Genomic DNA, 12,056 nt, shown 5'->3' on the forward strand with positions numbered 1-12,056 from the left:
TTCCCTTCTTCCTTGGGTCTTCCCTTTCAGGGCAAGGTCGAAGGAAGACGTTAAGCACAATAAGATCCCCTAAACTTGCATCCCATTTGAATTAGTTTAGTGGCCGTGGTCCGCCGGTATGGGGTCTCCCTTAGGTACGGCGGGGAGGTGGATGGCAAATAAAAGTCTTATGTGTTGTGTGTCTATATGTCTTGTCTGAGTGCATGTATTTATTAGCGTGAATGACGAGGGGTGAGGGTGCAATATAACGTCATCATCGCTCCTCGAACGTTGAAAGCGTATGAATGTGTGTTCGGGGTCGATGGCGGAATATTTATAAAATTACTCCATCGACCCCAATCTAGATTAGTTTAAGATTCGGTGGAGGAATATCAAGTACTCCACCGACCAAACGGAATGAGTGTACTGTATGGGTGTGTTTATGTGAATGAATTTAGTGTTTGAAAGTGTAAATAGAATATAGACTTAGTTGGGGGCTGAAATGACCTAGATGTCGGAAGCCCCAGTCAAAAAAAAAATAGCACTGGTTAATGATGATGATGAGAGATTATACTACGAAGGGTTCTTTTGTATTCCCCCAAGCAGCCTTCTGGTTTATTGTACTTTCCTACTTAATTAGTTCAGTGCAATCGACCCGATCCTTAAATAGTAATTTACTATTGTTGCAACAATTCCTTTCCTTAAGTTTTCTTTGTATCCTATAATTTTACTTTTTTTGCCTATCCACCACCCCGCCGCACATTGGGGCAAGGACGGAAAATTTTTTCTGAAAGTGCCGATTTCGAAAATCTGATTAATGATTCTCACAGGACAATGCGCACGGGCAAGAGCTAAATTCTTGTTATTCTTGTTAAACCTTTTTTGTAAAACAAGTTCAAATTTGATCAACTGAAAGTCGCAAAGAACTCAAAAGTGATATGGCAGATTGTACTTTTTTTTTCAATTAATGTTTTGCATTTTATTTTTTTTTTCTCTTCATTGTTTTTATTTTCTTTAATCTAAGCTCATTTGCTTTAATTTTTAGTAATTTTATTCACCGACGTAACTCCTGCCACCCGCTCAAGTACTGCTCTTAGGTGGTAGGCAAAAATGTGCAGATTGGTAAAATGACTTAATTTTTAGTTATTGTTTAATTATTTTATCGTTAATTTTTTTTAACGAGAGTTCGCAACAGCAGAGGTCATATAAACCCTCAGGGTGCCGGTGTTTTTGAAAAAAAAGCCCATTTGTAAGTATATTGCGTGGGAATGAGAAGGAGAGAAATAAGAGGGATTACGCTGCTGGGCATTAAATTGGATTTTTTGCAAGGTAAAAAAAAACAACAGAGAATAAGAGAAAAACAAACCAAACCCTGCTACATTAAAACAACAAACAAAATCAATATTCAAATATGTTTGCCATGAAGAAACCAACATATCATATATTTAGCTTTTTTTCTCTTTCAAATAACATTTCAGTCAAATAAAATATATAAAATCTAGAAATTATTGTTTAAGGCCAAAATTATACTTTAATGGATTATTCGTTTTATCTAAGTCTTGGTTAAGATGAAAAATTTAGTGGCATGGGTGGGAGTCGAACCCACGACCTCCGGCTCATTAAATGCTCTACTACTTGGGCTATCGTGTCACATAGGTCGTGGGTTCGAATCCCGCTCATGACACTAACTTTTTTATCTCAACCAACACCTTAAATAAAAAGAATAATTAATTGAAATAATTAATATGAACAATTATGGCGGCTAAATTTATATGGATGAATTAACTTAGAAGTGAGGTAAATTATAAGTTTTAGCCCGAAAATAGTATAGTAGCAAAGCGCTTTTAGTAAGTTTTTTTTTTCTTCCCCCCGAGGGTTCACAACACTAGAGGTTATATCAACCTCGGGGTGCCGGTGTTTGTGAAAAAAAGCCCATTCGTAAGTATGTTGCGTTCGAATGGAGGGCCGCTAGATTCGAACCCGGGACCCTTACCTTACAGTGATAAGCGCCGTGTCAACGCCTAAACGTTGCGGCCACCGACGCCCCCCAAATAAACACGTAAACACCTTCAAAAGCAAAAATATACGCGGAAACAAAATTTCTCTTAACTCATGGATTTCTCATTTCAAGTATCTCTTGAATCGTACTGTTGCTAATAAATCCCTTGTTTATTTTGCTGAACCTTTAACAACTCTTTTTTAGATGCCCCTTTTATTTTGTCAAAGTTGAATTCAGTAATTGTTGGCGTTAAAAACAATAAATCACCAGGGAACGACAGGATTCCTTACGAATTCTGCAAGTATGCTCTTCCGCCATTCCTTCATCATTTTGTATTTTTCAATTCAATATTTGATCCTGGCCTTACTCCCTCTGCATTTAGTATATTACAGCGGCGATGTTAACCACGTTAATAATTACAGGGGAATATCCTGTCTTAACTCTATTGCCAAAATCTCGGCCTTGTTCCTGCCCTGGGGCGAAGGCGGAAAAAATCCAGTTTTTCTAAATTGGCCATTTTAATAATTTAATAGACGTTTCTTATAGTAACTTAATTGTAGAATTAATAAATTATAATCATTCCCCGCAAAAAATTGCATTTAGTATATAAAAAAAAAAAACTAGAAAACGATACCCATGATGATTATTCGGAAATCGTGAGATGCGGTCTGGTCTGACGTAGGTTTCAGAAAAACATTTTCTTTATCGTGCCAACGTTTCGATCTTTATTGAGATCATCATCAGGGCCTGGGATGTACAAACATTGTTTAAATTTAACAAATACATGTAAGATGTAGAAAAACGTGAATTTATACAATGCAAAAAATTATTTTTTATATTCAATCAAAGTATTTTCTACTCACTCAAAGTGTTTGTTTTCTGCGTAATTGTCATTCTTATCGTGTTGAGAGTGCCAGTGAGATACTGCTATTTTATGTTTGTATATGTTGGATTTTGAAGGGGTGGGGAAGGAAGTCAGTATAGGAAGACATTTTGTATAAGGAATCGGTTTCTTTGAGGTGAAAATACTCGTAGAAATACTTTGATTGAATATAAAAAATATTTTTTGCATTGTATAAATTCACTTTTTTCCACATCCTACATGTATTTGGTAAATTTAAACAATGCTTGTAAATCCCTGAAGATGATCTCAATTAAAGTCGAAACGTTGGCACGATAAAGAAAATGTTCTGAAACCTACATCACACCAGACCGCATCTCACGATTTCCGAATAATCATCGAATAACGGTCACTAAACACCACACAAATAATGTATGTAATAATAAATAAGATGTTTTCTATTTTTCGATTTTGGACAACCGATTTTCGAGTGCGTGGAAATCACTGAAAGATGAAGCCCAAGTTCCAACTGATGGCATAATGTGATTTTTTTGAAAAATCAGTACAAGATGTTGATAATTATCCACCATATGAATAGTTGTTTCTTCGTTAGGTGTTCATCCCATGGCCCTGAGACCAGTTGCAATCGATTAAGTACCCCAAAAAGCATAAAAATCGACGGTTTATAATGTTTGCCGAAAAACAGGGTTTGGCCCTGGGGCGAAGGCTGAAAAAACCCTATTTTTCTGAAGTTGTAGTTTTAATAAATTACTACACGTTTCTTACAGTAAATTAATTGTAGAATTAATAAGTTATAACTATTCACCGCACAAAATTGGATTTGATATAGAAAAAAACATAGAAAATGATGACCCATGATTTAAGACGTTTTTTTTAAAGTTTTTTTTTGCATTGTTTTGGAACATTCAACAAGAGTACGGACCTTTGAAATATGAAATTCCAATTTTTAACATGACTAGAAATTCAGAATCATAGAGCAGTGAATAAATAACAAGTAACGAGAGCAATATTGATCAACCACAATAAGTACTAAAAATCAAAAATTCGTTACGAAAACAACCACAACAACAAAGGATAAATAAAGACAAACAACAATGAACAAATAAAAGTGCAGACCTACCAATAACAAATTACGTTTTGACAAAACTAACAATTTTAAGACACAAACTAATAAATAAATAACAAGTAGCAGATACAATATTTAACTATCGACTAACAACAATAAATACTACAGAATAAATAAAGATCAAACAATCGGGAAGCCAATAGCCGTCCTACGAGGAGGGGATCCCCGCCGGCCGCAGAACGCATCCCCGGGGAGGCTCTCGTCCACACTTTGCACAGTTTAAAAGGCTACTGTTCTTCATAAAACAGGTGTTTGGAGGATGTGGATAAAAACCATTTACAAAAAAATATGACGCATGGTCTTATGGAAAAGTCCATATCCCGGGTACTAAAGGCCCAGCGCGTTTAGAGAGCCCGACCCGAAGACAGCTCCGCATCCGAGCTGAACCCCAAGGGGATTGAACTGACCTTTACCTTAACGATGTTTACACGTTGATGCCACTATTTTGTAAGAAAGAATATATGACCTTGTATACGTCCACTCTGTTAAGAGCAAGTAGGCTCTCCCAGCTGAGGTTGGTTGATTTCTTTTATGATGTACAGATTTTCAAGGAAATCTATTCTGGTACACACTGGACACTCTAAAATCAAATGTTTGATAGTTTCTGGTTGATCACAGGTGGCACAGTTTGGGAACGCTCTACAATTTATTTTGTGCAAATAAGCCCCGCAAATGCAGCGGCTGGTGCGTATCCGAAACGTTTTAATAATTTAATTTATTGAAAAATATTAGTTGGTCAACCGGACCACGATAACTAGTGAATTATTTAAGTTTTTGATTTTGGAACACCATTTTGGAACGTTTGCTGTAGTCTGATCGATTCGAACGGTTTTCTTGATGTCAGCGCATTAAAAAACATAAATACACAAAATTTGGTGCACCTAACTTAAATAGCATGGGGGTTACTGAATTTTTTCAGCTTTTTGGCGGTTTGGCCCTCGGGGCGAAGGCGGAAAAAATCCAATTTTTCTAAAGTTGTCGTTTTAATAATTTAATACACGTTTCTTATAGTAAATTAATTGCAGAATCAATGAATGATAACTATTCACCGCTCAGAATTGGATTTAGCATATAAAAAAACTAGAAAACGATACCCATAATGATTATTTAAGACGTTTTCTATTTTTGGATTTTGGACAGTTTATTGTACTCTAATCGATTCGAAAACGGTTTCATTAAATTCAGCAAAAACAAACACAAAATTTGGGGAAACTAACATAAATAGCATGGGTGTTACTGAATTTTTTCAGCTTTTGGCGGTTTGGCCCTCGGGGCGAAGGCGGAAAAAATCCAATTTTTCTAAAGTTGTCGTTTCAATAATTTAATACACGTTTCTTATAGTAAATTAATTGCAGAATCAATGAATGATAACTATTCACCGCTCAAAATTGGATTTAGCATATTTAAAAAAACTAGAAAACGGTACCTATGATGATTATTTAAGACGTTTTCTATTTTTGGATTTTGGACAGTTTACGGAAGTAGTCTGTATTCGAAAACGGTTTTCTTGATTTCAGCGCATTAAAAAACATAAACACACGAAATTCGGTGCACCTAACTTATTGGGTGTTGCTGAATTATTTCCGCTTTTTGGCGTTTTGGCCCCACTGTGTAACTTAGCGAGTCCGAAACCTGCGGACCGTGCTAGTTCATTTTTAAAAAAATTTAGTTTTTATACTTAACGCATTCCTCAGGCGCTATCTAAAGGTACGGCTTGAGTAAGGTAAGGGGTTGGTTCTTTTTGTTACATGTGTTTTAAATTGGAATCCAAAACGTGACACCCCTTGCACAACATTCCAGAAAAATATGGCTGGCAGTTTCTTCCTTTTCTTTGCGTAAATAACCTACAAATGCGGTCATGATCGAATGAATATACGTACATTGTGTTTTATCAGATTCCACTAACCGGAAGTTTGACTTTATAGTCCTTAGGAGTGTAGGTAAAAGGGTGAGGAATCCACCACCCTATTAAACGAATGAGAAACACACTTGAAAAAATTAGTTGCCAGGTTGTGGACTTTATTCAAATTTTATTTTTGTTTCAGGTAAAATAAAATACTCTGAGCGTGTTTACGATGCTTGTATGGAGGCGTTCGACTGCCTTCCTCTCGCCGCCCTTATGCACCAACAGTTCCTCTGCGTCCATGGAGGACTTTCGCCCGAAATACACAATCTCGACGATATAAGAAAGGTGAGTTTTATTATTCATGAAATATAATCTTTTAAATTTCAGGAGTTTTATTAGATTATTTTTCCCGCTTTGCTCTTTATTGAGTTGCTGCTCTTGATGTATATAAACTGAAATCTCCACGTGCTTGTACAGAGTCATGCCGATCACTTCTCGCAGACTACCGGTTATTTCAGATTTTGTAATTTAAAATGAAATTCCGGCAGGGGTTGAGAATCACCCACCCCGGGTGTTGGCAGTCCAGTCATCGTAGGTTGCAGGTGGTTTCAACAGCTAGGTCAATTCAGAACCTAACGCAGTTCCTAGATCCAAACCCCTTCCCACTCTCTTTCTTGGGCCTCTTTCAGACGAGGCGACTAGTTGAACGGACAGGTGTCAAGGAGTGTAAGCATGCTTGGGAATCGCCCCACAGTCACTTCGTCTACCCAGGCTCCCACTGGTTGACTCAACACGAAAGACACTGCTCGGCATTCGTCCTTCACACCAGTGGCCTAGTTGAGTCAACTGAGTTCACCAAGTAAAGCGTTGCAATTGCAATTTTCAATATGGAGCAGTTCATTGAAGATATTCGTATTTCTCCCGTGATATGGGACATGTGGTGTGGAGACAGTAGTGCCAAAATTAAAAGGTTTCCTCCTTTTTGCTTCTCTTTTTACAGAAGAGCAAGCACAAGAAGTGCTTCTGCTTCCTCTGGTTTCAACATCGTAGTGACCTTCCGTTGGGAAGAGAGGTTGATTCCTCAAGTTGCCTGATGTGAAACCAGCTAAGAAAAAACTTCACACGTCAGTAAACTAGTGAAGAGTCAACTTGGCAATTTAGTTGTTAAACCACACGCCTCGTCTGATAGAGGCCTTGAATACATTCTTACTATTTACATACCGTTCACTCAGTGTAGTAGTATTTGTAACCTAATTGATCGATGATGTCTTCCATAATACATTCACACACATTCACTCTCAACACATGCTAGGGACACAAGTCATTACTATATACGCTAAATCAACCCTATTTCCTCCAGTAATGAGAAAGGAAAAAATTCTTACGCGTTCTCTATATGTATCTAAGGAATTGTACTATTCAAATATGTGGGACCCATAGCCACCTTTCTCTACATCCCGCACGCATACAGGGTTTGGCTCAAAACGTGTGTCAACCCATGGCCTATTCTTTATCGGGTGAGGATGACCCTTCTTCTAGGAATCAGGCCCTCGTAGAGCTATCGACAGCTATGATACTCGAGAGCTTCTCCACCAGTCCGGCACTCTGCCATTTTCTTTTAATCGTGTTTTTCATTGCATTTGTAGCGTCAGAAGGCCGGATCGCGGTGGTTAGGTCCGGTGGTTGGGTTTAATGAGTTGGTTGATTTGTTCTGCCAAAGTTTTCATTTTGCCCTCAAATAAAAACCTTTTTCTAATGATGGATTATCTGTAAAGTTCAGTAAATATACAACGGAAGCTGTGCCAATTCCCAAGGCCGGAACTCTGCCTCGATGGCCAATCTGTATAATCGATTTACAGGTGCCGTTCAATTATGAATCGTTTTGCAAGGGCCAATTTTGGAATTTAACCCCGACGTGTTAATTATATCGCCATTTCCGTCGCACGCGTCGATTCTAAGGGAAAACACCTCGCATGGAAAAAAAAATCCCAGGACTTCGTATTTGTCATGTATGCCCCAGGGGAGGTATAAGGTCCGCTTTTCCTCGCATAGTGAACGATTCCTGTCATATAAAAAAAAGATTGTCCTTGTTTGAAATGTATGGCAAATCCGGTCGGAACAAAACCCCTTTGTGCGTGACAAATAGCTTTTTCTTTCTTTCATAAATGGCAGGTATAAATCGTGATTTTTCGCCGGATTATGCTTTAACAACGTCGAACAAAGACATAAAGGCTGAAAGTAAAAGCATCCTGAGCTTTTAAATAGAATTGTGAATTTGTATTGTGTTAAACGCAGTGTAGTTTGATTATCCCTGCCATAGGGGTTTAGACAATAAGATTATGCAGAACAGATTCAGTGAGAAAATAATTGGTTTATATTACCGTTTATACTTGATTCGATTCCAAACTGGCAACGCCTTTTCGTTTTTTTTTCCGTTCAACAATTATTTGACATAATAATTGGCTTATATTATTACTTATACTTGATTCGATTCCTAACTGGCAACGCCTTTTCGTTTTTTTTTTCCGTTCAACAATTCTGAGACATAATAATTGGCTTATATTATCGCTTATACTTGATTCCATTCCTAACTGGCAGTCTTTTCGTTTTTTTTTTGTTTTTTTTTTCCATTCAACAATTCTGTGACATAATAATTGGTTTATATTATCGCTTATACTTGATTTCATTCCTAACTGGCAACGTCATTTCGTTTATTTATTTTTTGTTTTTGTTTTTTTCGTTCAACATTTCTCTGACATAATAATTGGCGTATATTATCACTTATACTTGATTTGATTCCTAACTGGCAACCTCTTTTCGTTTATTTTTTGTTTTTTTTTTTCGTTCAACATTTGTGTGACATAATAATAGGCTTATATTATTACTTATACTTGATTCGATTCCTAACTGGCAACGCCTTTTCGTTTTTTGTTTTTTTTTGTTTTTCGTTCAACAATTCTAAGACATAATAATTGGCTTATATTATCGCTTATACTTGATTCCATTCCTAACTGGCAACGTCATTTCGTTTATTTATTTTTTTTTTCGTTCAACATTTCTCTGGCATAATAATTGGCGCATATTATCACTTATACTTGATTTGATTCCTAACTGGCAACGTCTTTTCGTTTATTTTTTGTTTTTTTCGTTCAACATTTGTGTGACATAATAATAGGCTTATATTATTACTTATACTTGATACGATTCCTAACTGGCAACGTCTTTTCGTTTATTTTATTTTTTTTTTTTTTTTGTTCAACATTTGTGTGACATAATAATAGGCTTATATTATTACTTATACTTGATTCGAATGATAGTTGCTAAGAAATAATATATCACTTACAGTTCGGATTAATTATGAATAAATTAACACTCATTTTATAACAGTGTTATGTAAATATACGAAATTATCAGTTCGTCGCTAGATATAACTTAACTTACGACTTTGGATTTAGAAATCCAGGGTCAGGCATGGTTCTTATCTGACCTAGCGTCGAAGACTCGGCCCCTTATGCAGTTTGTAAACCTAAATCCACTCAAATAGGTTGATGGAGTACTGGATGTTCGTCCTCACCGGTTTGCATACTACCAAGTACTAGAAGACTGATAAGTTTACACAGTTTGCCACTTTCCTCCAGGCGGAGACTATGGCCGTTTAATACCGTGCCAGATCGATCGCAAGATGTGGTACCAACAAAATAAAAGCTGTCTGCTCGGACAAGATGGTTGCACTAAGGGCATGTAGATAGAAATAAAGAAACATGCCATTTGAGATTGTATCAAAGCCCAGTTTGCCATGGGTACAACAAAATTAGCCATTTAGGTATTTACAGCGTAGAAGAGTAAGTAGAAGGACGATAAATTGACATAGTTCGATCAGTATTCCTACCCGGAGTCCTTCAGCTGCTTACCAAATTGAAAAAACGTACTGGAGGCAGAGAGCAGTTTGTGATTGCATAAGGCAGTCAGTGGGGTGTATATCAAAATCACCCTTGTTTTAGTACCATGGCATATCAGACGGCGAAGGTAGACAAATTGGCAAAAGAAAGTTCCGTCAGGACACCTAGCAGTATTGAATCCTTTTGCGGCATGCCAATTTGCACAAAATGTACTGGGGAAACGGTACCCACGTGATCAACTCGTCAATTACGAGGTATACCACTGGGATGACAAACACGATTTACATTTACAATGACACCATTGGGTGACCTTGTGTCACTCCAAGTCAACTGGAATTATACACCACTGCCACTACAGCAGCCTGCAGGCTAAACTCACTCTCTTGGAAAAACCTAAACGGGCTATCTTCAAAATATTTCCGTTATGCGACGCCACACCTTTAACATCCAGTTTTGGTTTGCGTTGCAGGGGGTTAGAAGGGGTTTTTTTCTGAAGTCTTCAACTGTCTTCTGTCAGACTTATGTAAGGCGAATCACAGACCATAACGTTATCATGAATTGTTTAAAATTCGATTCTTTTTGAGGTTCTACTAAGAGGCTGATAGACAGACACTATTACTTAAAAATGATAATGAACTTTTTTAAGGGCTGACGGGTTCTTCCCAGCTTTCTTAAATTTTTCATCGATTGATGTTGATGGTTTTCAGCGGTGCTGGACTTTATAGGTCTAGAAGAAAGCTTTCATTTTTTACGGCAGAAAGATCGCTTATATCCAACTGTTTTCCTGGGCACCTTTCACTACAGCACGGCCTACTCTGGTATTAAAATTAAAAAGTGTTTAGTAAATATTTTATATAAAAAAAAGTTCACAGTTAAATAATAATATTGTTCTTAAGAAACGAAAAACCCTTATACACGTTTTTGGAAATAAGGTGCACGCCGAAGTTTACACGGGGTGGAAAAGGAGGACGCCTTATCTACTTCGGTCAGGCAAGGGATGCCAGTAAAATCCCCATTTATTTTAGCGCAATAACCTTATTTTTATGGGAGGAGGGCTGTCTTATTTTTAACAACAGTCGGTTATGCGCCAAATAAGCATTTTTCATGCTGATCCCGAGGTGATTCGGTGCAAAAAGTTTATGGTTAACTTGAAATTTAACCAAGCACAATCCATTCTGAAAGTGCTTGCCTGTGTTACGTTTAATTCATCATGTTCTCCACTCGATCAACTAAATGCGGCATTAATGAATATAAATTAATGCAGTTTCAAGCCCTTTCATTACAAGCCTTCATATTCTGTTCATCCACATGAGCTGGAACGTGATCACCTTCAAACCCCGATATTATAAATAGTGGATTATCGAACCTTAAAATGGAACAACTTGACTTTTTCATTTCAATTTCCCACCAGCTTGTTTTATAAGTTACAAAGACCAAGTTGTAACATTTTACAACTTGGTCTTTGTAACTTAAAAGTTTCGAACTTTACTTTAAAGAAGTGTGTTGTTTTTCGTTTTCAAAAGGGGAAAAAGCGAGTTACTCGTTTTATCGAGCGCTGTGATGAATTGTGTCTTATCCATTTCCAGGCCCTGGAGGGAAGAAGGTGTCTCGCAGAAAAGGAGAGACGGAGTTAATGAAGGAAAAGCCATTGTCTTTCCCTGGGCATAAAGGACCTTTAGGACGGCCTTCTTTTATGATAAAACGCTAATTGTCCCGCTCAGGGTACTCTTCCTCCTTTCAATACCACCGCCGTCAAGACTATCCTTCAAAAAAAAGTTTATTCCTTTTTAAATACAATAACGGTTTCGTAGTTACTATTTTTTATGAAAATATAAACTTTATTAACTCTAGGGGGCGGAGTTTTGTCGGATAAGGTCATGCGGTCAGCTTTAACCATCGGCCTTTTTCCCACGACCCACAAACTTTGAAAATTTTCTCCAACCAATGAAGAAGACCATAATTAGCCATTATGGCGTGAAGTCAACGGTTCCTAGAGTTGCCCAACTTTCAGAGATAGTCGCGAGATCATCCGCGCTTTAGTCTTCGATGAGGGTTGAAGGAAGGATGGGTTGAGCTGGACAGGTTGCGGATTAATGACGTCATGGAAGGATAGTTTGAAGGGAAATTTTTTGTATCGGGACTGGGTCAGGTTTGGGATGTAGGATATGTTGAGATCGAAGTGGATAGTATGATTGGTAGGGGGCGCGGTAGCCGAGTGGTTAAGGCGTCAGATTCTCGGCTAGTAGATCCCGCGGTCGTGGGTTCGATCCCCACCGTCGCCTCTGGACTTTTTCTGACGCCTAAGGGGACCGGTGGCCGCAATTGAAAGAAATTGACACGGCACT

General features: G+C 37.6%; 1 protein-coding gene across 1 annotated transcript in view; it reads left to right on the forward strand.

Annotated features, from left to right (window-relative positions):
* The window catches only part of LOC106674096 (serine/threonine-protein phosphatase 2B catalytic subunit 3-like), a gene marked incomplete at its 5' end in the record, with an annotated part of 85,443 nt that overhangs the window by 5,336 nt on the left and 68,051 nt on the right, over window positions 1–12,056 (forward strand). Inside the window, one exon of the mRNA XM_024229006.1 lies at window positions 6,012–6,157. Coding sequence (XP_024084774.1) covers window positions 6,012–6,157 — 146 coding nt within the window. The remainder of the gene's footprint in view (window positions 1–6,011; window positions 6,158–12,056) is intronic.

This window comes from Cimex lectularius, unplaced genomic scaffold (assembly GCF_000648675.2).
Source record: "Cimex lectularius strain Harlan isolate CLEC.00 unplaced genomic scaffold, Clec_2.1 scaffold231, whole genome shotgun sequence".
NCBI lineage: Eukaryota > Metazoa > Arthropoda > Insecta > Hemiptera > Cimicidae > Cimex > Cimex lectularius.